This window comes from Gopherus flavomarginatus, chromosome 14, assembly GCF_025201925.1.
Source record: "Gopherus flavomarginatus isolate rGopFla2 chromosome 14, rGopFla2.mat.asm, whole genome shotgun sequence".
NCBI lineage: Eukaryota > Metazoa > Chordata > Testudines > Testudinidae > Gopherus > Gopherus flavomarginatus.
In genome coordinates this window covers 551753-575507 of record NC_066630.1, presented here as the reverse complement: position 1 = coordinate 575507, position 23755 = coordinate 551753, and the positions used below count along the sequence as shown (strand labels likewise).

Genomic DNA, 23755 nt, shown 5'->3' with positions numbered 1-23755 from the left:
GGGCAACAGTGGATGGATCACTTGATGATACCGGGTCTTGTTCATTCTCTCTGGGGCATCTGGCAGTGGCCACTGTCAGTAGACAGGATATTGGGCTAAACGGACCTTTATGACCCAGTAGGACCATTGTTATGTTCTTATTCTTACATACTTTAGGTTATATTGCAGGAGTGGTCAAACCGCAGTGCTCCGTGCCACATGTGGCTCTTTTACAGTTAAAGTGCAGCTCACGGAGCAGCCCCCCTGCCCCACATCATTCTCAACCTATCAGCCTGGGAAGGGCTGGGGGGGAATGCGGGGCTTTTGCCTTGCAGCAGGTGGTGGGGCTAGGAGCGTCTGCCAGGGGACAATTAGTGCCTGCTGTTACCAGGGGGCCCACAATCTAAAGTCCCCCCCACCTAGCTTGAGTCATCCCCTCCCAGGCACACACCCCCTTTTACTCTCTAGGGACCCTCCCTGTAGCTCTCAGCTGTTAACTCTGCATGAACAGGCAGCAGCAAACAGCTGGGGGCTGCTGCTTTAGCTCCATGAGGAGAGGCTACGGTAAAAGCAGCAGTTCTCCCTGCACCTCTCAGCTGTTTGCAGCTGCCTGGCCTCTCCCCAGGGCTGCAACTCCCAGCTTGCCGGCTCCAGCAGCTGCCATGTAGGAAGGACCCGACAGCACCACATGACCGAGCAGGGCCAGCAAACCCGGGCAAAAATCTGGGTAGGTATGTGACCACACATTCCCTGCCCACGCATTGCCTCTGCGGGGAGGGGGTTTTGGGGCTTCAGGCCTGCGGGGCATGCCTACCAGGCTCAGGCCTTCAGCAGAAGCCCCAAGCCTGGCAGGTGAGCCCAGGGTCTTGAACTTCTGAAGACTCTCATATGTAGCTTGGAGAGTCAGTAAGTTTGGCCACCCTGTTATATCCAGGGCTGCCCGGAGGGATGGGGGGGGGGGAAATGAGGCAATTTGCCCTGGGCCCCCACAAGAATATAGTATTCTGTAGTATTGCAACTTTTTTTTAAGGGAAGGGGCCCCAAAAATTGCTTTGCCCCAGGCCCCCTGAATCCTCTGGGCGGCCCTGATTATATCGTATCTTGGCAACAAAAACTAAGATTTTTGTAAATGAAAATGTAGAAGTTGCATAGTTGAGCTAGAAGAGTTACAAGCATTTTCTCATCCCGATTCCTTAGCCTGTTTAAGATTGATTGATTGTTTTTTAAAGAGTTGGTGCATTTCATTCTCACACACACAATTGCACTGCGAGGCCAAGGGATCAGGAAAAGTCTTAACAAATGCTAGTCATTGTTCTCACAGATCTTCGCTTCATTAGCCCCCTTCTCAACCATGGCTGGGGCTTTCCTCCAGATGAGCACTAGGCAGCTGACAGATTTCAAGGTTCCACTGTCCCCGGGGGAAGGCGGGGGGGAAGAGAGAGAAAGGATGACAACACAATGGTCAGAAAGACTTTCAGCCTCAGCTCAGAGGGCAGAACTGGTTTTCCTCAACACTTTTCCAATAAATTGACCTTTTTGTAATGTTGAAGGTGAAAAGCCCACACTCTTTTAGCACATGCTGCAAACCCCACTGCTGCTCCCCAGAACAGCAAAAACCTCAAGCAACTGCAGGTGATTGTAGCAACAGTAAAGTGCAGGCTTCTATATGGACAAATTTGGTGAATCTTAAAGAGGCATCAACTTGAAAGTCACACCTAGCTGAACATTTTGTATCCGCTGTAGCTACACACAACACCCTCAATTACTGCAACAGGACCTCATGAGTTTAAGACTATCATGGTATAATCCCCCCACTCTGAACCTTAGCATCCAAAAGATGGGGTACCAGCATGAATTCCTCTAAGCTCAATTACCAGCTTAGTATTTGTAACGCTGCCACCAACCAGGAATTCCAGTGCCTGGTACACTCTGGTTTCCCCAAAACCTGGCCCGGGGACCCCCAAGACCCAGTCCCTCTGGATCTTAACACAAGGAAAGTAAACCCTCTCCCTCACCGTTGCCTCTCCCAGGCTTCCCCTCCCTGGGTTACCCTGGAAGATCACTGTGATAAAAACTCCTTGAATCTTAAAACAGAGAGGAAAATTCACCTTCCCCCCTCCTTCTCTTTCCCCCTCTCAGAAAGTAATCCTGACACAGAGAGAAAATTAACCTCTCTCTCCTCCCCTTCCCTCCTTTCTCCCCACCAATTCCCTGGTGAATCCAGACCCAGTCCCCTGGGGTCTCACCAGAATAAAAAAACAATCAGGTTCTTAAACAAGAAAAGCCTTTAATTAAAGAAGGAAAAACAGTAAAAATTATCTTTGTAAATTTAAGATGGAATATGTTACAGGGTCTTTCAGCTATAGACACCGAATACCCGCCCAGCCTAAGTATACAAGTACAAATTAAAATCCTTTCAGCAAAATACAAATTTGAACTCCTTCCAGCCAAATACACATTTGCAAATAAAGAAAACAAACATAAGCCTAACTCGCTTTATCTACTTAGTACTTACTATTCTGGACATATAAGAGCCTGTATCAGAGAGATTGGAGAGAAACGTGGTTGCACATCTGGTCACTCTCAGAACCCAGAGAGAACAACCAAAAACTAACAGCACACACAAGAACTTCCCTCCCTCAAGATTTGAAAGTATCCTGTCCCGTTACACTACTCTACAGCCAAAATGCTTCTGAAATAAATGTAGCCCAACTTTACTAATTCTGGGTCACTGAGAACGAAAATGATGCTTAAAATTGTTGATTGGCTCTAGTTTTCAAGATATGCTATTGGGTCAGTATATATGACCCTGGACTTGGGAATGGCGGAGGATAAGTGAGTTATAAAGGGAAGGGATCTCAATTTAAACCAGAAATGACTACAATACATCTTTGACTGGATCTATGAATAAATCTATGACTGGGTTTGGACAGTACTTGCTTTTTAGGCAAAACAATGAATGCTGCAATCTGAAGCTGGTATTGCATCATACATGATATGAATTGCATCATGTTATTCCTAGAAGTCATGGATGATGCAATCATAACGAAGCTTACAGCACTCTGCTGAACAAATTGCCCTATATCAGCTCTAGAAATCTTACAGTGTCGTGCTCTCTTCTTTGTCAGTGTTTGATTTTGCAAAGGGACACATTTCTGTTTAGCCAAAGTGAGCAGAGATGCCTCGTACTTGTGTGAACAGTGCAGATAACTTCTGCTATGTTTGTGGTGAAGTGACTTTTGCATGACAAAAGCGCAGTATAACCACTATGGTTAAGAAAGCCTATCACCTTTATTTTGGCTGCAAAATTGGAGTTCAGGACAAGAGGTGGGCCCCACACATATGCTGCAACACTCAGGGCCAGCGCTACCGTTTAGGCAGCCTAGGCAATCGCCTAGGGTGCCAGGATTATTCGGGGGGCGGCATTTTGCTTGGGTGGGGGGCGGCAGGCAGCTCCGGTGGAGCTCATAGACTCAAGGACTGGAAGGGACCTCGAGAGGTCATCAAGTCCAGTCCCCTGCCCTCATGGCAGGACCAAATACTGTCCAGACCATCCCTAGTCATGCCTGCGGAGAGTCTGTTGGTCCGCGGCTCTGGTGGAGCTGCCGCAGTCATGCCTGCGGACGATTGGCTGCTCGCACGGCTCCAGTGGACCGCCCGCAGGCATGCCTACGGCAGCTCCACCGGAGCCACAGATCGACAGACCCTCTGCAGCAATAACTGCGGCAGCTCCACCGGAGCTGCGGGATCAGCCCGGGGGGGCGGCGAAATGGCCGTGCGCCTAGGGCGTGAGAAACCCTAGCGCCGGTCCTGGCAACACTTGTGCAGCAAATCTTCGCCAGTGGTTGAACAGGAAAAGGAAATCTATGCCTTTTGCAGTGCCAATGATTTGGAGAGAGCCAACAGATCATACCAGCAATTGTTACTTCTGCATGGTGCCTCCAGTTGGGAAAGGTGTGTCAAAGAAGAAAAAGTGGACTGTGCATTATCCAAACATTCCATCAGCTATACACCCAGTACCCCACGGAGAAGGACTGCCGGTTCCTGATGCACCAGAATCATTCTCACTTGAGTCAGACGAGGAAGAGGATGAAACTTCTGGTCCTGAACCGTCAGTGTCACAGGACCCACATTTTCTCCCATCCTCCTCCTCTGAACCACACCTCATAACACAAGGTGAACAGAATGACCTTGTCAGAGATTTGGAACTACCCAAGAGTAAGGCAGAGCTGCTGGGCTCCAGACTACAGCAGTGGAATCTCCTGGCAGGCTATCAGGGCAAATGGAGCCCATCAAGGCTTGCAGACTATTGCTGGACAGTGACAAGAGATGCTCCATTGAACGAATACAAGAGACAAGCCAAGAAGCGCCGAGTAGACACTGAATAGGACTAAACTATGTACATAATAGTTTTTTGCCTTTTGTTTCATAATAAATTTTATTTATATAACCCTTTTGCTGATTTTTAAAGTGTTACATAAACAGGACAGGTGAAATATTATCATGTAAAGCAACCATAAACACATGAAAAGACCTAAGTTTACAATTTATGATTAAAACTACTATCTACACAATATACATAGACATAAAATGTAAAAACTTAAATATCTTAGAAACAGTAGCCAATCAGTTGTTTTAATTGTCATATTTGAAATCAGCACATCAAAATACATAATAAATATCACATTTTATCTCTGAAGCAGACGACTTCTCAAAAATTGTAGACCAGTGTTATTGGTCCTCTGGTCAGTGACAGCCAGGCTCACTGAACTTGTTAACCCTTTACAGGCAAAAGAGACATGAAGTACTCCTGTTCTATTAACCCTTAACTATCTGTTTATGACAAAGACATTTCAGTCTGGGCTTTGACAGCAGTATAGTCACTCACTCTTCCTTGCCAAAAAGACTCAAACATCAAGGCCCTGATGGTCCAAGGACTGACTTGCTTATGCATCTGTCCAGCGTTCCAGGCTGAGCAGCCTTACTGACTTCAGCGGGACTCCTCAGAGCAGAACGTTCCACATGTTGAGTCAGTGCAGGGTCAGGACCCGATGAGAGAAAAATCTGAAGAAAAAAAATATCTATTTTCAAAAGCTTCTAGGGGGAGGATCCCCCAGCTATCTAGCCTTGGTCCAATGCTACACACTGTCTTTATCTGTGATACTTACACAGCCTCCATCATTGTAGTATCTGAGCACCTTCCAGGCTTCAGGGTATTTAGTTTCACAAACACCTCTGTGAGGTAGGGCAGTGGGAGCCCCTTCGTACAGAAGGGGACTGAGAACCAGAGTGACTGGCACAAGTTCATACAGGAAGTCTGTGGTGGAGCGAGTCTCCCAGTCCAGGGGCTCTGACAATAGCTTGGGCCCATGCATACTCTCTCAGTGATCTGGAAGAACTAAATACAATCATTGCTGGTGAAGTTTATGGATAACACAAAGATTGGCGGAGGGTAAACAAAAAGGACAGACCAGTTCTACAGTACTATCTGGATCCCTCGGGAATCTAGGCTTATTTGAACAACATGCATTTTAATACAGCCCGAGGCAAGGTCAAACTTCTAGGAACAAGAATGTAAGTGACATGTACAGGATGTGGGACTGTATCTAGAAAGCAGAGACTCTGAAGAGGACTGAAGAGTCATGGTGAAAACCAGCTGAACAGAAGATTCCAGGGCAATTCAGTGGCCAAGAGAGCTAATACAACCCGTAGATGTAGAAGCAGAAAATATCCAGTAGAGGGAGGTGTAATTACCCACTGCATACAGCAGCAGTGAGACCATTATTAGACTCATGCAGACTATCCTGACAAATTCGAAAGGGCTCAGAAATGAGCTGCAAGAATGATCTGAGGTCTGGAAAAAACTGCCTTACAGCGAATCTTAAGAAGTTCAATTTTGCTTATCCAAGAGATTCATAGATTCTAGGACTGGAAGGGACCTCGAGAGGTTGAGTCCAGTCCCGTGCCCTCTGGGCTGGACCAAATACAGTCTAAACCGTCTCTGATAGACATTTATCTAACCTACTCTTAAATATCTCCAGAGATGGAGATTCCACAACCTCCCTAGGCAATTTATTCCAGTGCTTAACCGTCCTGACAGGAAGTTTTTCCTAATGTCCAACCTAAACCTCCCTTGCTGCAGTTTAAGCCCACTGCTTCTTGTTCTATCCTTAGAGGCTAAGGTGAACAAGTTTTCTCCCACCTCCTTATTACACCCTTTTAGCAGTTTTCAGGCATCTATCATGTCCCCTCTCAATCTTCTCTTTTCCAAACTAAAGAAACCCAATTCTTTCAACCTTCCTTCATAGGTCAGATGGTTAAGAGGTGACTTGATCTTGGTGTGTAAATACCTATATGCAGAGAACATTCCTGATACTAGAGGCCTCTTTAACCTGGTAGAGAGTGGTATAAAACACCCAGTGGTTGGAAGTCGAAGCTAGACCAACTCGGAGTAGAGATAAGGCACAAATTAACAGCGAGTGGGATTAACCAAAGGAACAATTTACCAAAGGATATGGCGGAGTCTTCATCATTTGATGTCTTTCCAGCAAGACTGATGTTTTTCTAAATCACATACTCTCACTCAACCAGAACTGTCCCTGTCCCAGGAATCACGGGGGGATAAATTCTTTGGCCTGCATTATGCAGCTGGTCAGATGAAATAATCATAATGGTCCCTTGTGTCCCTGAAATCTAACTTTAACATGAAAAAAAATCCAGACAGCATTTAAAAGGAGCTTTCCCAAAAACAGGATTTTAATTTATTGAGAAATGTAAAGAAACTAATTTGACAGTGTCCCTTAATTTTGGATTAGGCTCTTCAGATACAAGAGTGATAGATGCGTGGGAACCAATTATGAGAACTGTTTGGAGAGTTGCAAACAACTGAAACTATTCGGGAGCCTGAGTGTTTGCTGCAACAAGCATTTAATCCTTCTCAAAGCTTTCTCAACAATTTGCACCAATCATGGGTGTCACATCCTGCCAAAATTGTTATTTTCTTACCTTTAGTTGAGATATTTGCTTGTTTCATCATGTGTCACTGTGAGGGCTGACTTCCAGGAGCAAGCACTGCCTCTCTGGGCCTTGTCAGATGCACTTTGTCCTGTGTTGTCTTGTTTAGTTCTTCCTTTGCTGTTGGTGCTGATCATCTTCTCTTCTTCCTCTGTTCTTACCTCTTTCCCTTTTTACTCCTTTAACAGCCCCATGCACTGTGATGTTTGCCCTTCAAACGTTATTCCTGCTGCTCCACAGTGCATTAGGGGATTAGGCTTTGCTACTGATCAGGGCTAGCCCAGAGGAATGGCTGTAGGAACTCGATATGCAGCGGAGAAGGCTTTGAATAGACACACTGATCATAGGCCATGTTTACTAGGAGGCTCTTGTCACTTACTTACCCTAGCGTCGTCAGCCACCAGATCACTTTGTACAAGAGGGAGCCTGCATCCAAATGCCCAAAGGAGCATGGGTGCCATAGAGAAGCAAGAAGTCGCAAACACAGAAGGAAAAACTATTGGTTTATATATAGATATAGATATATAGATATATACTGTGTTTACATAGTCAACAAGTTAAATGCAATATTCATAAGAAGAGCATTAACAATAAAAATACAATCTGTGTGTAGCCAAGTACAGACTTAAAATGGTAAAACAGGAAAGGATCTCACCAAAAGTACAAATATACAGTACAAATTGATTTATTTAAAACAGTTACAAAAAAAGCACAACAAAATAGAGATTATCCTTAGAATTATTAATGCTTTGTTAAAGATCAGGTAGGAAGAGAGGGACTGGGACAAGGTTGGAGGGGAGCACCTGACTATTTCTAAGGCTTTAGATACAATGCAGTTGGTTACATGTCAATACAGCCATTACATAACTGGGGATTATAGTTGAGGGTTGAGTACTTATCTACAAGACCACCCAGCTGTGGGTCAGCCTGGCCCATTTTCCCAGCGTGGCACTTCCCTACTTCTTGAGACCCCGAAGCCATTTGTATGCAACAGTCCTTCCCCTGACTAAGGTGCTATGCAAGTGGAGAGAACATAGCATGTACACTGTCTGTCTGGAGGGGTCTAGCATGCCTGGGAAGGATGCTAGGGGCTAGCCATGCAGGCCTCACCCCTCAAAGCACACAGATATAAATGCAGCAGAGGGGTCTCCACCATCAGCACATTCACGGCACTAAGAGCACACCCTGGTTCAGACTCCCTGTACAGAATGCGCATTCAGAGCCATTTTAGCAGCTTCCTCTGCACAATTTCAGGCCCAAGAACAGCCCAAAAGACAGAGTGGTTGTGAGTTTGACATTGGGGAAAGGCACATGCGCTGCTGCAGGCAGGAACTGGTGTTCTGGCTCCTTGAGCTGCTGTGGTTAACCAACAGAACATTTGCTAAGTTATAGGGATTTTTACTTCTTTTCAGGGGAAAGAAGGGTATGAAATGGAACAAACACTTAATGTGAAAAGTGCATTTTACTAGTGCCCCTGCTAGGAAGGGCTGGCAGAGCTCCCCCTGCAGCACTCCTCCTTTCTAGCCAGGGCTTCATCTGCATAGTCTGGGAGTAATGGGAGCTCTACCACTCAGACCTAGTCCCCTGTTCCTGGGGAAACAGCATACTCCCTAGCTGCCAGCCCGGCCTCTGCTGGGCGGCTGTCCCCTGGAATGTTTCAGGAGATGGAACAGATGGCTGCAGATCCCCATTATTGCATATTATAGAATCTTCCCAAAGCCCCACCGTGAGCCTGGCAGGGAAGATGTGCCTGAAGACCCCAGCACCCTGGCCAGACCACCTACACTGGGTGAGGCTGAGGCCAGCAGCTCTCCTTCCCTCTGTAGTGTAACAGCAGAAACACCTTATTGCTCTGGTAAGTCTATCCCCACCCTTGCCAACACAGAAGCCCCTATGGACAGCTCATTCTGGACCCTTTTTCAGATCATCCCTTCTTGCAAACCAGAGAACCCCAGCAGGCTCTTTCTTGGGCTCCCACACAATCACTCCTCTCAGCTTCTCCCCCACTTACTACCTCCAGACTTTCCTGAGACCAGCCAACACACAAACTACCACTAAAACATCCCATAACAAGCTAGGGGAGATTCTGCTGACTGTTGGGGGACCTGGCAGCTTCTGTGTTCCATTTCTGTTACCTGCCTCCGGGGCAAGGGTGCAGTGTCCTACATCCTTCATTCGGTACTACCCTTTGGATGTAGTCTCGGTGCTGCTGGAAGGGCCCCGAATAGAAGAGTGACAGCTGGAACTTACTTGCTGAACTGTGGGATTATTCAGAGGGAGAGAAGAGGAAAAGCACTGAGAAAGGTCTCACTCCTGTTGGCTTCCTCCATTGAGCAGACATCAGCACTGCTTACCATAGATATGCAAACAGGCAGCAGGACAGACTGGTAGACAGGTGGAGAAAGGTGACAGAGCAAACTGTGGGGAGCACAGAAGTTACACTTTAGCCTAGCTGTAGATGGCTTGGAAGGCATCTGCACCTACCCTTTTAGCTGGCTGAGAGAGTACAGTGAAGGGGGCAGGCGCAGTAACATCCCCCACTATGAAGCAGACTCTTCAAAACCCCTTTCTAAGAGTGACAAAGAGTCTCCTGTATTTAGTGAGGCACATGGCAGGGGTCTGCACCATTCAACTGCTCAAGTAATCTCCCTCCATGCACACAACCAGCCCCCTTACATTTCTACTCCAAGATGCATGTGTACCTGCCATAACCTTCTCCTCACCTATCAACCCACTACAGAAAATGACCCCTTGGCTCCTTTGCCCTGTGCCTACATCCAGCGTGCTGGCTACTCAGGACAAGCCAGTGTAACAACCAAGATCTTCATGCGGGAGAGTCAAGCAAGCAGCAAGTAGGTGAAACAGAAGGGAAAAAGTGTGATGAGAGGCCAAGCACCTAGAGCTTGGCCAATCTGTTTACAGCCAAAAGGTGCTGTGCAAACATCTCTCCTCTCTGCTGCTGCAACCAAGGGAGGCCAAAGTTTCCTAGGAAGAAACTGTCATTTTGGTTTTAGTCTTTCAAATTTACTAATGGGACTAACTAGAAATTGCTTATTGCAGAGGGAGCTGCAGATCATGCATCCAGAGCCCAGAGAAAAGTGAAGGCAGCTAGAATCACTGCTCTGGAAGAGACCTGGTGAGGCTACATTGCCACAGGTCCAGGCACCTTCCTGACATCAGAGCAATCCACGAGCAAGACAGGGAAAGTACCTGTTTGCCTTGGGGGGAGAGACAAGTGCAGACATTTCAACGGTGGCGATAGGATAAACTGCCAAGAGTGTTCTGGGGACCCCGGCACTAGAGAGTCAGGTAGATGTGCCAGGTGAAGGAACATTCTGGGGACTCTCTAAGCTTCTTAATGCCTAAAACACAGTGTTCCCACATAGTGCACATACACCAGTGCCAACTCGGTTAGGAGGCACGTCAAGGGGAATGTGGACAAACACTGATCTGTTAGGAGTCACAACTACTGCAAGCTGAGCAGAACAATAAAGGTTGTGGAGGAAGATAAAAGGTGCAGAGACTGTTCACCAGCTGGAGGCATTGATACCCAAGCAACTCAGAGAGACGGAATAAAAATAGCGCCCAACAGCCAAGCACTCCAGGGAGCAGTGTTTGGGAAGATGGAAACTGAGGAAAAAAACAAGAGGAAGAGAAAGTAAGAAGATGCGAAATAGAACTGGAGTGAGACACCATCAGGAACCCAGCTCGAAGCTTGAGGTGCATGCACTCCTCAAAGATACTAACACCTCTACGCAGGCATGTTCTGAATACAAAACCTGTTGACTGTAATACAAGGAGGAATACTTAAAAGTCAGGATATGCCAAAATGAAGGTTCTCTCATTCTCACCACTGCTTGGCCTATTCTGGATTTCTGCTTGTGCAGTCAGAGGTGACTTGATACTAAGAATGTCCAGAGTGAGCAAGTTAGTGTGAATCTAAGTATTTTCACTTGGACGGAGTGTTATTACCATAATAATGTATTAAACTGTTCTACACGTCATTGTTTAAGAAAAAGACTCATCTCTCAATTTCACTGTGTAGTTCTGCAGTGGAACTCCACAGTGAAGCACCAGAGCATCCAGTGTAAAAGGACACCTACGAAACTGCCCAAAGATATTGCGTGTGTTATTCCATAGTCCCGTGATCAGTAGACTCTGAACTTAGTAGAAATTTTGTATCGTGCCTGCACACACATTTTTCTCGTTTATAGTTGTTATATTTAAACAAATTACCCTGGAAGGAGCAATTAGCCACCTGGAAAGTTTTTGTCTGGAGTAGTTCAGCCAATTTTGATTTATTGATGCACACAGGTGTCAGTCTTTTCACAGTGGAAGAATACATTTTCATCCTCATCTAAAGAGCAACTTAAAAGCATTTTGGCTCAGTTTTCCTCCCAAAAATTCAGCTAGTCTGAATCCAAGAATGGAAAGTTTAAGCCCCAAAGGAGATTTTTTTAAGAAAGTTATGACCATGTGAAGAAAGCTTTAAAATGCAGTCTTCATATCACCTTTATTACAGCAATTACCACTAGGATATGCTATAATTAGACTTAGCTTTGGTGACAAATAATTACATAGGTATCTGTATAGTGGGGAACCAACTACGACTCATACCCTATTCCAGCTGCTGTAGGCCCTTCCCCAGTTCCCTGTTCAATCACTCCCTACCCATCCTCTAAGACCTTCCTCTCCAATTTCTAATATTCACTGCAGTCTCTTTCTACAGATGCTTTGCTAGAAGAAAGCCCAATAGGATTCAGTGGAGGGGAGACATCAAGTAGAGGCCACCAGAGCAGCACCTGCATCTCCACCCCCATGTCACAAACAGCTCCATTTGTGAAGAAGTTTCCTTTTAAAGTGCATGTGTGAAGAAAGGGGGTGCTGAGAGCAGTGTCCCCTGAATCCCAGTGAGGACTCACACCCTTCCCACCACAAAAAGAGGAATAAGAACTTCAAACATTTTATCTGCTACCGTAAGCTGTGGCTTTTTGGGTCTGCTCTTCTTGACTCCCCCACCCATCCTGAATGCTCAGACCCTGCCCTGCAGGAAACTCGGGCACTAAGACAGATGTGTGAAAGTCCCAACCTCTGGAATGCTTCTAGTCACACGATCACAACCACATCCCCTGTCCTCCATCCTTAGTTAGCCCATTGCTTCTGCTCCCTGAGGACTGGAGCCCTCTAGATTCCTCAATGATCAACAACTGAACCGGAACAAATCCAGCTCTGCACGGCAAAGAGCAGCTGGGCTGGTGAACCCACCACTCAATCTGTGCAAATTCTCCACCTGAAAAAAGCGAGGCTCACTCATGGGTGACATCCCAGGTCGTGGCCTCAAAGAGATCACTTCCCTGCATTAGAACGCCCTTCGATGGACAGCTTGACCTCCTGTGGAATGAAAGAGGGACGAAGCAGGGATGGATGAGACTCCTCCCCCTGCAAGCTGTATCTTTGGAAGCCTGGGGCTGTCCAGCAGTGCTGAGCACCAGGGTCAGGCTGGGAGGACTCTGCACAGGAAATCTGGGCTGCACTGTCCCTTTCTGTCTGATTCTTCCTCTCACTGGCTCTGTCAGATGGCTCTCTGGGTCCCTGACCTGTTCTCTCGGGCCTCTCTCTGGTCACCAGCTGGTCTGCAAGAGGGCAGTTAGCCTGAGAAGCAGAGTTGCCATTCAAGCTCTGTAAACTGATTGATATGCAGACATCGCCCACCTGCAGCCTGTGACAGGGCAGAGCAAAGAGCTGAGCGGTCCGCCCTGGGCTACAGGAGGACCAGCCCTGGCCATACACGAAGAAGGGATGCTCAGGGGGTACGTCAATGCTCACTTTACTCTGCTGCTCCCCAACCACAAAATGCAATGTGACAAACCCAGGCCACTGGCTCTCCTGGATATCCACCACCGTGCTGGAGTCAATCTTCAGGCCCCCGCTAACCTCAGCACTCCGGACAAAGTCCTGGGTCTGCAGGTCTTCCACCTTCTTCAGCTCCCCTGTGGCCAGCTGTATGATGGCTCCTTTCATGAAATGGGAGGGCAGATGTGAGGAGCTAGGGGGATGCAACTGGGTTGAGTCCTTGTCACGTGAACTTCCACGGGTCTGTGCATCTGGACTCTGTCTCATCAGGATTTCTGAAGCTGAAGACCTGATGGGCTCAGACCCAATACGCACCAAGACTGGCTTGCCATTGGCTACCACCATTCCTTTGGGTAACTGTCTGTGTCTAACCGGCTCCTCAGGGGACATCACATATGGACTCCTGGCCTGGTTTTTCTCAGCTGTTTCCACTGGGTTCCTCAGTAAGCCCCTGGAGTCCCCCTGCTGATCAGGGATATTATGGCAAAGGTTTAAAGGGCTCAGGCCATCCTTTCTCTGGGCTGCCAGAATCGAGTAATCCTGAGAAGCCAACACCCCAACCACTCTCTGCACCTCCAAGTCAGTGTCTGGCGTGCTTCTGTGAGCTGGTACAGAGTCCTCTGTTCTCAGAGTCTGATAACCTGAAAAGAGCTGTCCATCCACCACACACTGCACTGCAGCCCCAGGCTGCGGGCCTTCAGCTTTATTGCTGGCAGAGGCCAAAGCCTCACTGGCCCTCCTCACCACACTATGCTCCAGATGTCTCTGTCCACCATTGGCAGAGGCTACCTCTGAACTCAGTTGACTTTCTTGCAGAGGAGGATCTGGGCTTACTCCTACAGTGGAGGTCTCATATGCTGAATACCCTGGTGGGAGCCGAGACATCTGGTAATAGATAGGAACTCTACTCTGTGTGATGTCCAATGGCTGGACTCCAGCATGGTGCTGCATTTGGCCTGAAGGGGAGATGACAGCGGCAGCTTTGCTGAAAGCATGGGAAGGAGAGGTAGTCTGGGAGGAAGGAGTGGCGTCTTCTGTAAAAAGAGAGGCATATGGCACAAAACGGGGAACATGAGAGGTGGTGAGGTTGGTAGAAGGTGATAGAAGAGGACTAGGGAGGAAGCTGGGGGGCACAGCATAGGGCACTGTGTAATGTGACCCTATAAACTGAAGAGACGTAGAGGGAATCTGAGCATAGTGGATGGGGGGATATGGAATCCCTGGATGCTGAATCAGGGAAGAGGTTACATTAAAGCTAGGGGGCAGAGGACTCATGTTCACAACTGGGTGGAGGCCAGTGGGAGAGAAGGAAGCTGGAGGCACAGACACTTTGTATAACATGCCATATTGATCCACAGTCAGGCCAGCTACTGCTTGATCACCATCACTGCCAAGGCTGTATCGTAATGGTGCTTGGCTCTGCCCAGTCACCACCACGCTCCTGCACCACTCCGGGGTAGCGCTCACCAGCGTGTGATTGGTAGAGCAGCTGGCTACCCTCCCCACATCCTCACTGGTGACAGGAAGGTCTCGTTTCTTTGGGGGAAGGCATTCCTGGCTTCTCTCATGAGCAGGTTTCATATTGCTTTGTGGTGTCCCAGGAGAACTAAATGGCACTGCTTCCTCATTTGGGCATCAGCAGGGGCTGCTCCGCGCTGGCTTTGAACTCCCCAGCACTGCTGGCTCCCACAGCCTCATCTGCAGAGGAACAAAGAGAGAAGTCAGCAGGTTCCACACAGCAAATGTAGAACTAAGGCAGAGTGGCCAGGGAGCCTCCTCTTGACAGGCCACAAACCAGAAGTGAAAGGGGAGGAGAAAACAGAGTGGGAACACTGGCTAGGACAAGCAAGTCTGGAGAAGACTACAACACAAGGAGTAATCCAGGAATGGGAAGAAACCCCCCCTCCACCCTAAGAACTAGGTTGGAAAAAGAAAAAGGCCCTATCCTGAACAGACAGCCCGCGGGGGGGGGGGGGGGAGGAGGCGCCCCCCCGCACAGACCGGGGGTGGGAGGAGGAGGAGGCACCCCCTCGCACAGACAGCCCGCAGGCGGGGAGGGAGAAGGAGGCGCCCCCCCCGCACAGACAGCCCGCGGGGGGGAGGGAGGAGGAGGCGCCCCCCCCGCACAGACAGCCTGCGGGGGGGGAGGGAGAGAGGGAGGGAGGAGGAGGAAGCGCTCCCCAGCACAGACCGGGGGGGGGGGGGGAAGAAGGAGGAGGCGCCCTCCCGCACAGACAGCCCGCGGGGGGGAGGGAGGGAGGGAGGAGGCGCCCCCCCCAGCACAGACCAGGGGTGGGGGGAGGAGAAGGCACCCCCTCGCACAGACAGCCCGCAGGCGGGGAGGGAGAAGGAGGCGCCCCCCCCCAGCACAGACAGCCCGCGGGGGGGAGGGAGGGAGGAGGAGGCGCCCCCCAGCACAGACCGGGGGTGGGGGGAGGAGGAGGAGGCGGCGCCCCTCCCGCACAGACAGCCTTCGGGGGGGGGGAGGGAGAGGGGGAGGAGGAGGAAGCGCTCCCCAGCACAGACCGGGAGTGGGGGGGGAGAAGGAGGAGGAGGAGGCGCCCTCCCGCACAGACAGCCCGCGGGGGGGAGGGAGGGAGGAGGAGGCGCCCCCCCCAGCACAGACAGCCCGCGGGGGGGGAGGGAGGGAGGAGGAGGCGCCCCCCCCAGCACAGACAGCCCGCGGGGGGGGGAGGGAGGGAGGAGGCGGCGCCCCCCCCCAGCACAGACAGCCCGCGGGGGGGGAGGGAGGGAGGAGGCGCTCCCCAGCACAGACCGGGGTGGGGGGAGGAGGAGGCGGCGCCCCCCCAGCACAGACAGCCCGCGGGGGGGAGGGAGGAGGCGCCCCCCCAGCACAGACAGCCCGCGGGGGGGAGGGAGGGAGGAGGCGCTCCCCAGCACAGACCGGGGTGGGGGGAGGAGGAGGCGGCGCCCCCCCCCAGCACAGACAGCCCGCGGGGGGGAGAGAGGAGGCGCCCCCCCCAGCACAGACAGCCCGCGGGGGGGAGGGAGGAGGCGCGCCCCCCAGCACAGACAGCCCGCGGGGGGGAGGGAGGAGGCGCGCCCCCCAGCACAGACAGCCCGCGGGGGGGAGGAGGAGGCGGCGCCCTCCCCAGCACAGACAGCCCGCGGGGGGGAGGAGGAGGCGGCGCCCTCCCCAGCACAGACAGCCCGCGGGGGGGAGGGAGGGAGGAGGCGGCGCCCCCCCCAGCACAGACAGCCCGCGGGGGGGAGGGAGGGAGGAGGCGGCGCCCCCCCCAGCACAGACAGCCCGCGGGGGGGAGGGAGGGAGGAGGCGGCGCCCCCCCCAGCACAGACAGCCCGCGGGGGGGAGGGAGGGAGGAGGCGGCGCCCCCCCCAGCACAGACAGCCCGCGGGGGGGAGGGAGGGAGGAGGCGGCGCCCCTCCCGCACAGACAGCCTTCGGGGGGGGGAGGGAGAGAGGGAGGAGGAGGAAGCGCTCCCCAGCACAGACCGGGGTGGGGAGGAGGAGGAGGCAGCGCCCCCCCCCAGCACAGACAGCCTTCGGGGGGGAGGGAGGAGGAGGCGCCCCCCCCAGCACAGACAGCCCGCGGGGGGGAGGGAGGGAGGAGGCGCTCCCCAGCACAGACCGGGGTGGGGGGAGGAGGAGGCGGCGCCCCCCCCCAGCACAGACAGCCTTCGGGGGGGGAGGAGGCAGCGCCCCCCCCGACTGGGGGGGGGAGAAAAGGCTCATTCGCCGGGTCCGGGAGGCGCGTGGGGGGCAGGGACAAGAGGGACCCGCCCCCCACCGGAGCCCAACTCACCCGCCATCTCCCGGCTCCTCGGCCCCGACCCCCATCGGTCCCGGCGCCGCCCGCAGCCGCCTCCGGGGCCCGGCCCGGCCCCTCCCGGAGTGCGGCGCGCGGCGATGACGCAAAACCTACCGCGCGCCGGAATTTCCTCACCCAGGCCGCACCGCGCGTCACCCTGGCTCGGCGTGCGGCGCGCGAGGATGATGTCAGCGCGTGCGTTGCCGTACAGTCGGGTCGGTGGCTGTCACCATAGCGACCTGCTCGCGGGACCATGGCTCCATCCCTGCCCCCACCCCACTGATCCCGCTCCTAAGCTGCCTCCCCGGCTTGCGCCCCCAAAGTGCCCAGCGGTGCCCGTGTCACTGGGCGGTCCCAGTGGCTGGTCCCAGCGTATCTGAGAGGTAGGGTGGGTGGGGTCATCCCTCCTATGGCAAGAGAAACAAACGTTCGTGGGCTCTGGAACAGCTACTCAGAGTCATCGCGACGGACAAGGTCAAAGAGATCGAACGTGTGATCACTGCCTGCGCTAAGCCAAGGGGCCATTCCAGGTGAAGGGGCCTCTCACCACTGCTGCAGGCATAGAACAAAACGGGGGTGATTGGGTTTCAGACTGGTGTAATGAGCTGTACACCCCAGGGCTTCATTAACACCATGATTTTTAGTGTACAGAAAAGTTATAGCTATACACCCTCATGCTTCAAGGTTTAAGCCATTCTCTAATTATTAAGAGTAAACCAACACTTCAGTTGAGATATTTGCTTGCTTTGGAGTTTCTTGCACTTTTCTCTGAAGCAGCTGGTGCTGCCACTGTTAGACACAGGATACTAGACTACATGGACTCATACTTCTGATCCCCTTTGCCAATTCCTGTGTTCCCAAACTAAAAGCAGGGAGGTGTCTCTCAAACTTAGTTATTTGCGTCCATCTCTTTCCCTGGTACTATTCTCAACATCATCCCTGGAGGAGACTCTCTTCAGCAAGTATAACGGTTAATGTGACAGAGCAAATATTTCTTCTCCAGAGCTTTTTGACAATGGCAGCATTCCAAGATAAGCTGAAGCATATTATCTGTTTGAGCTCTTCAGGACAGGGGCCTCTCTGCCCAGCACTGAGCACACTGTTGCTCCAAAAATCATCAGTTTTATACTCACTAAATATTTTACTGCATTGTATCTACCTTATACATCGAAAAAGCCTTTGAAAAAGAAGGTGGTATGGTTCCTCTATTTCCTCTAAAACAGCATTTCTCGCTTGGCCAGCAATGCTGATGTCTAGCCAAGCAGTAAAGGAGAGAGGTACTGAGACAGGAGGTGGGACTCAGGAGGGATGTATCTCTCTCTGTCCAACTGCCATCTAAAAATGGAGAACCACTCACTCACTCTATATGCATTCAATTGATGCAGGGACTTGAATTACAGAGACAGACATCAGGAAAAGCTGGGGAAGGTATGACTGGTGCATCCTGTGAATGGGGTGTGTCTGCTTTGGTCAGAGCCTGCCTCAGCTGCTCAGTTATTTCCTGGGTTGATTCTCCATGCAGAAAGTTACAGAGCTGTTTTGCTGAAGTCACAGGCCCTCTCACTTTGGGCAATCCACATCCTTCTAGTTCCCTAGGGCTTCTCCATCCCTGCTCTCTGGAGCATTAGAATCACAGTAACCTGTTTTTTCTCCCAAAGTTCCAGGTCCTTATCTCAACCTCTGCCTTTCTCTTAGCCTTTATTTCCCCACCTCCACTCTCACACGTGCCCCCCCCCACCCCCGCCATACATAAGTCTGTTAGGCTGTTGCCAGTGTGTTGCTGCTAACAGCTTGGTTTGTTTTCAGAGTTCTGTGATCTGTGTGGAGCAGATGACTGTTTCTGGGAAATGCAGAGAGAAAAACAATGTGTCTGGTTTGAAACAGATGCCCTAGAAATGTCTAGGATCTGGTCTGGAGGCTTCCTTAGCATGCTGGGTGAAGGGGTGGTACTAAACCGGGCTGTGATGGTAGTGACACTGTGTTCAGGCTGCACTGGGATCATAGATATTGCAGAGCTGGAAGAGACCTTGAGAAGTCCTTTAGTAGTCTATTCCTCCCTGCTGAGGCAGGACCAAGTAAACCTAGAACCTTCCCTTACAGGTGTTTGTCTGACCTCTTATTAAAAACCTCCGGTGATGGGGATTCCACAACCTCCCTTAGATGTCAGTTCTAGAGATTAACTATCTTTATGGTTAGACTATTTTTCCTAATACCTTACCTAAATATTCCTTGCTCCAGATTAAGCTAATTATTTCTTGTCCTACTGTCAGTGGACATGGAGCACAATCGATCACTGTTCTCTTTAGAACAGCCTTTAACATATTTGAAGACTGTTAATAGGTCCCTCTTTAGTCTTCTTTTTTTTTTTCAAATTAAACATGCCCAGTTTATTTTAACCTTTCCTCATAGGTGAGGTTTTCTAAACATTTATCATTTTTGTCGCTCTCCTCTGGACTCTCCAGTTTGTCTACATCTTTCCTAAAGTGTGGCACCCAGAACTGGACACAGTATTCTAGCTGAGGCCTCCAGAGTGCCTCCACATAGAGTGGGACAGTTACTTCCTGTGTCATAATACAATGCCCCTGTTCTACACCCCAAAATATTAGCCTTTTTCACAACTTCATCATATTGTTCACGTATATTCAATTTGTGATCCTCTGTAACCCACAGATCCTTTTCAGTAGTATTACCACCTACCTAGTTATTTTTGAGTTTTCCTTCCTAAGTACTCATCATTTATCTTTATTGAATTTTATCTTGTTAATTTCAGACCAATTCTCCAATTTGTCACAGTCATTTTGAATACTAAGTCTGTTCTCCAGAGTGCTAGCAACCCCTTCCAGCTTGGCATGATCTGCCAATTTTGTAAGCATACTTTCCACTTCATTACAGATTGATTCACCTGTGCCTGTTAGTCATTACACACTAAGATCTTCCTAGGCTTATCTGATATTAAATAAGAACATAAGAACGGCAATACTGGGTCAGATCAATGGTCCATCTAGCCCAGTATCCTGTCTTCTGACTGGCCAATGCCAGGTGCTTGAGAGGGAATGAACAGAACAGGCCATCATCGAGTGATCTGTCCCCTCCCAACTTCTGGAAAACAGAGGCTAGGGACACTCAGAACATGGTGTTGCATCCCTGCCGATCCTGACTAATAGACATTAATGGACCTATCCTCCAGGAACTTATCTAGTTCTTTTTTGAATCCTGTTATAGTTTTGACCTTCACAACACCCCCCTGGCAAGGAGTCCCACAGGTTGACCGTACGTTGTGTGAAGAACTACTTTCTTTTGTTTGTTTTAAACCTGCTGCCTGTTAATTTCATTGAGGGATCCCTAGTTCTAGTGTTATGTGAAGGAGTAAATAACATTTCCTTATTTGCTTTCTCCACACCAGTCAAAATTTTATAGACCTCTACTGTATCATTCCCCCGTTAGTCATCTCTTTTTGAAGGTGAAAAGTTCCAGTCTTTTTAATCTCTCCTCATACAAAAGGAGTTCCATACCCCTAATCATTTTGGTTGCTCTTCTCTGTACCTTTTCCAGTTCTAATATATCTTTTTTGATATGGGGTGACTAGATCTGGATGCAGTATTCAAGATGTGGGTATACCCTGGATTTATATAGAGGCACTGTGATATTTTGTGTCTTATTATCTATCCCTTTCCTAATGGTTCCTATCATTCTATAAGCTTTTTTGACTGCCGCTGAACATTGAGCAGATGTTTTCAGAGAACTGTCCATGAGTCCAAGATCTCTTGCTTGAGTGTAACAGCTCATTTAGACCTCATCATTTTGTATGTATAGTTAAAATTATGTTTTCCAATATGTGTTACTTTGCATTTATGAAAGAAATGATATTCTATATTATGAAAACTGTGGCACTTATCTGCCTTAGGGAAAAACTCATTGAAAAGAACCCTGCAGCCAAATGGAACATGTGCATGGGTAGTTTTGCTGGTCCAGCTGTCCAGTTTCGTACTGCTATGTGCACTTCTAAAGCATCCTCCACTGTAGTGGTAACAGTAGTGCAGGGGCCTTGTGTCTGCTCTAGTCTGGCCAGGGCCGGTGCAACCATTTAGGTGCTAGGATTTGGGGGGAAGCATTTTCTTCGGCAGTGACTGTGGCGGCCGGATCTTCAGCCGCCCCGGTCGTCGCCGGCATTTAGGCGGAGGGAGCTGGGGCAGGGGAGCGTGGGGAGGGCCGCCTGCAGCATGTAGGGGGGGCAGCATGCAGAGGAACTCCCCACCCCAGCTCACCCCTGCTCCGCCTCCTCTCCGAGCACGCCGTGGCTGCTTCACTTCTCTTGCCTCCCAGGCTTGCGGCACCAATCAGCTTATGTGCCGCAAGCCTGGGAGGCGGGAGAAGTGAAGCAGCGACGGTGTGCTCGGGGTGAGCTGGGAGGGGAGGGGACAGGGAGAGGGAGCTGCCGCTGGGGGGGGTGTGCCTCAGGACGGAGGGGGGGAGCTGCCAGGGTTGGGCCTGCATGTGAGACTCTGTCCCTCCCCTTACTATCCTGGTGCAACTGGCGTGGAGGGGCAGGCCCATCCCTTGCGTTGTATCAGGGTTGGGTGCAGCCTCACCACCAAGTCCGTGTCCTGGGTGGGGCTGGAGGGTGATCTCCCACCTCCATGCAGCCGGTGGCCTGTACTCCCCACTGCCATGCTGGAGCGTCCACATTCATTTATTGACAAATAAAATATGCCAAATTTTAAAATATTATGCGCATATTTTTAAATTTTTTTCATAATTTTGTATTGTCTGCCGACTTTGCCTCCTCACTGTTTACCCTTTTTTCCAGGTAACACTGTCTGTAAAATGCCTTATTTAAAACAAACGTCAGCCATACCAGGCAGAGCATAAAAGGATCTTATGATGAATGCATCTGGTCTGAATAAGCAAGCTCTGTAGTCATTCCTCATCTGGTACAGAAGTACATAACCTGGTGTCAGGAGTAAAAGTAAGACCAAAAATGAAAAAAAGCAAGAAATGTAGCAGACAGACAGAACAGCAACAAAGGTTGTGGGATGTCATCAACATGCCACTCTTCAGTGCCCCAGAGAACTTCAGTTTTGACAAACCTTCACAATGGACAGACTGGAAACAATATTTTACAAGATTTTGCATTGGTATCAGCTGCACAAAGAAACTGGAAATATACAGTTATCTTCTTTAATGTATGCTTTGGGAAGCAGGTGGATCATAGCTTTACATCCTTTGACTTTACTGAAGACAAGTCACAAAGATGACTATGAAAGGGTTCTGGCTATGTGTGATGCATACAGTTTATACTCAGAGAAATGTGGTTTATGAAGAGCATGTTTTCACTAGAGAATTAAAGAAATGGGAAAATGTATGTTTTATAAGAGCTCAGCATACATTAGCTGAAAACAGTGATTTGGGGAATGCAAAAATAAGAGCATATCAGAGACAGGCTGGTTATTGGGTTAACAGATAAAAAACTTTTCACAGCAGCTACAACTGAAGACATATTTAACCCTAGCAACAGAGAGCAAAGCATTCTGAGCTGGGACAGCAAAACCTGGAGCAACTTGACAAACCTGAAAAACAAGAAACGAGCCTAGAAACTGTAAACAGACACTTGAGTGTTAAAAGTCATTACTATAAAACCTTTGAGGCAAGGAGAGAGAACTCCCAGGCTAAGAGGGACAAATTCCAGCCTATATGCACAAGGTGTGGAAAAAGACATATCCCAAGAGATGATGCATGTCCATCCAGAGGCGCATGGGGTAATACATGCGTGAAATATGGACGCTTTGCAACTGTTTGCCACTTTAAAGCAGTCAGGGAATTGACCCATACTACAGACAATCAAGAGCCATTATTTCTGGGATCTATCACTTGTGATGCCATAGAGCCTGCCTGGAGCGTGAAATTGAATATTCATGGCAAGACTAATGAGGAGTCCTTGTGGCATCTTAGGCCTTGGCTACACTGACGCTTTACAGTGCTGCAAATTTCTCGCTCAGGGGTGTGAAAGAAACACCCCCCTGAGTGCTGCAAGATACAGCGCTGTAAAGCGTCAGTGTAAACAGTGCTGCAGCGCTGGCAGCGCGGCTCCCAGCGCTGCAAGCTAATCTCCATGAGGAGGTGGAGTACGCGCTGCGACCACACTCACACTTCAAAGCGCTGCCGCGGCAGCGTTCCCGCAGCAGCGCTTTGAAGTTTCGAGTGTAGCCAAGCCCTTAGAGACTAACAAATTTATTTGGGCATAAGCTTTCACGGGTTAGAACCCACTTCATCAGATGCATTGAATGGAAAATACAGGAGCTGGTATAAATACATGAAAGAATGGGAGTTTCCTTACCAAGTGTGGCGTCAGTCAAACAACTATTTACTTTAAAATTGACTCAGGAGCTGATGTCACAGGCACGAGAAGGGACTTACAGTCACTTTAAACCCCTCCCAGAACTGAAGTCACCCGACACAACTCTGACTAGCCTTGGAGGTATTATGAATCAGATGGGCCAGTTCATGACAGAAACAACTTACAAAGACAAAATATGTGCATTCATAGTTAGGACCCTACCAAATTCATGGCCACGAAAAATGCATCCTGGACTGTGAAATCTGGTCTCCCCCTGTGAAATTTGGTCTTTTGTGTGCTTTTACCTATGGGTGGTGAGTATAATATGCCAGGGGAGGCTCTGCGAACCCCCGTTGCAGGGCTTTGGGGGGAAGTTTTTGATTTATTATGCCCCATGCAGGTTCCAGGATGGCTGAGGAGGTGGTATGTGCTATTCAGCTTCCCAGGTTCATCAGTAATCTCCCTGGACTACTGATGAACCTGGGAAGCTGAGTAGCAAATATTGCCTCCTTAGCTGCCCTGGAACTTACATGGGGCATATCAAAAGCTTCTTCCGGACCAGAGCTGCTTTCCCTTGGGTGGTTTGGGATCTGGGAAGGCGAGGCACGGCATAGCTGCAACTGGCCCTGGACTCCTCTGGGCAGGTGCGGGGGGAAAGCTCAGGGCTCCAGCCGGCCCAGGGCTCCTCTGGCCAAGGAGTGGGGTGGGGAGCAGCTCAGGCTCCTCCGGGCAGGAGGCATCTCGGGCCTCTGGCTGTGAGGGGGTGGGGGAGGGTCTTGGGACTC

General features: G+C 49.9%; 2 protein-coding genes across 2 annotated transcripts in view; both read right to left on the bottom strand.

The window, feature by feature from the left end:
* The window catches only part of IST1 (IST1 factor associated with ESCRT-III), a 578781-nt gene that overhangs the window by 53578 nt on the left and 501448 nt on the right, over positions 1–23755 (bottom strand). The window lies entirely within an intron of this gene.
* On the bottom strand, positions 11488–16717 carry ATXN1L (ataxin 1 like). Its single transcript, XM_050922911.1, has 2 exons — positions 16631–16717; positions 11488–14544 (listed from the first exon to the last, which is right to left on the bottom strand). Exon 2 carries the CDS (start codon positions 14425–14427, stop codon positions 12340–12342), a length of 2088 nt encoding a protein of 695 aa, XP_050778868.1. The 5' UTR covers positions 14428–14544; positions 16631–16717; the 3' UTR covers positions 11488–12339.

Excerpts from the sequence above, each read along its gene's own strand:
- ATXN1L (XM_050922911.1), bottom strand. The coding sequence starts at position 14,427 with ATGAAACCTGCTCATGAGAGAAGCCAGGAATGCCTTCCCCCAAAGAAA.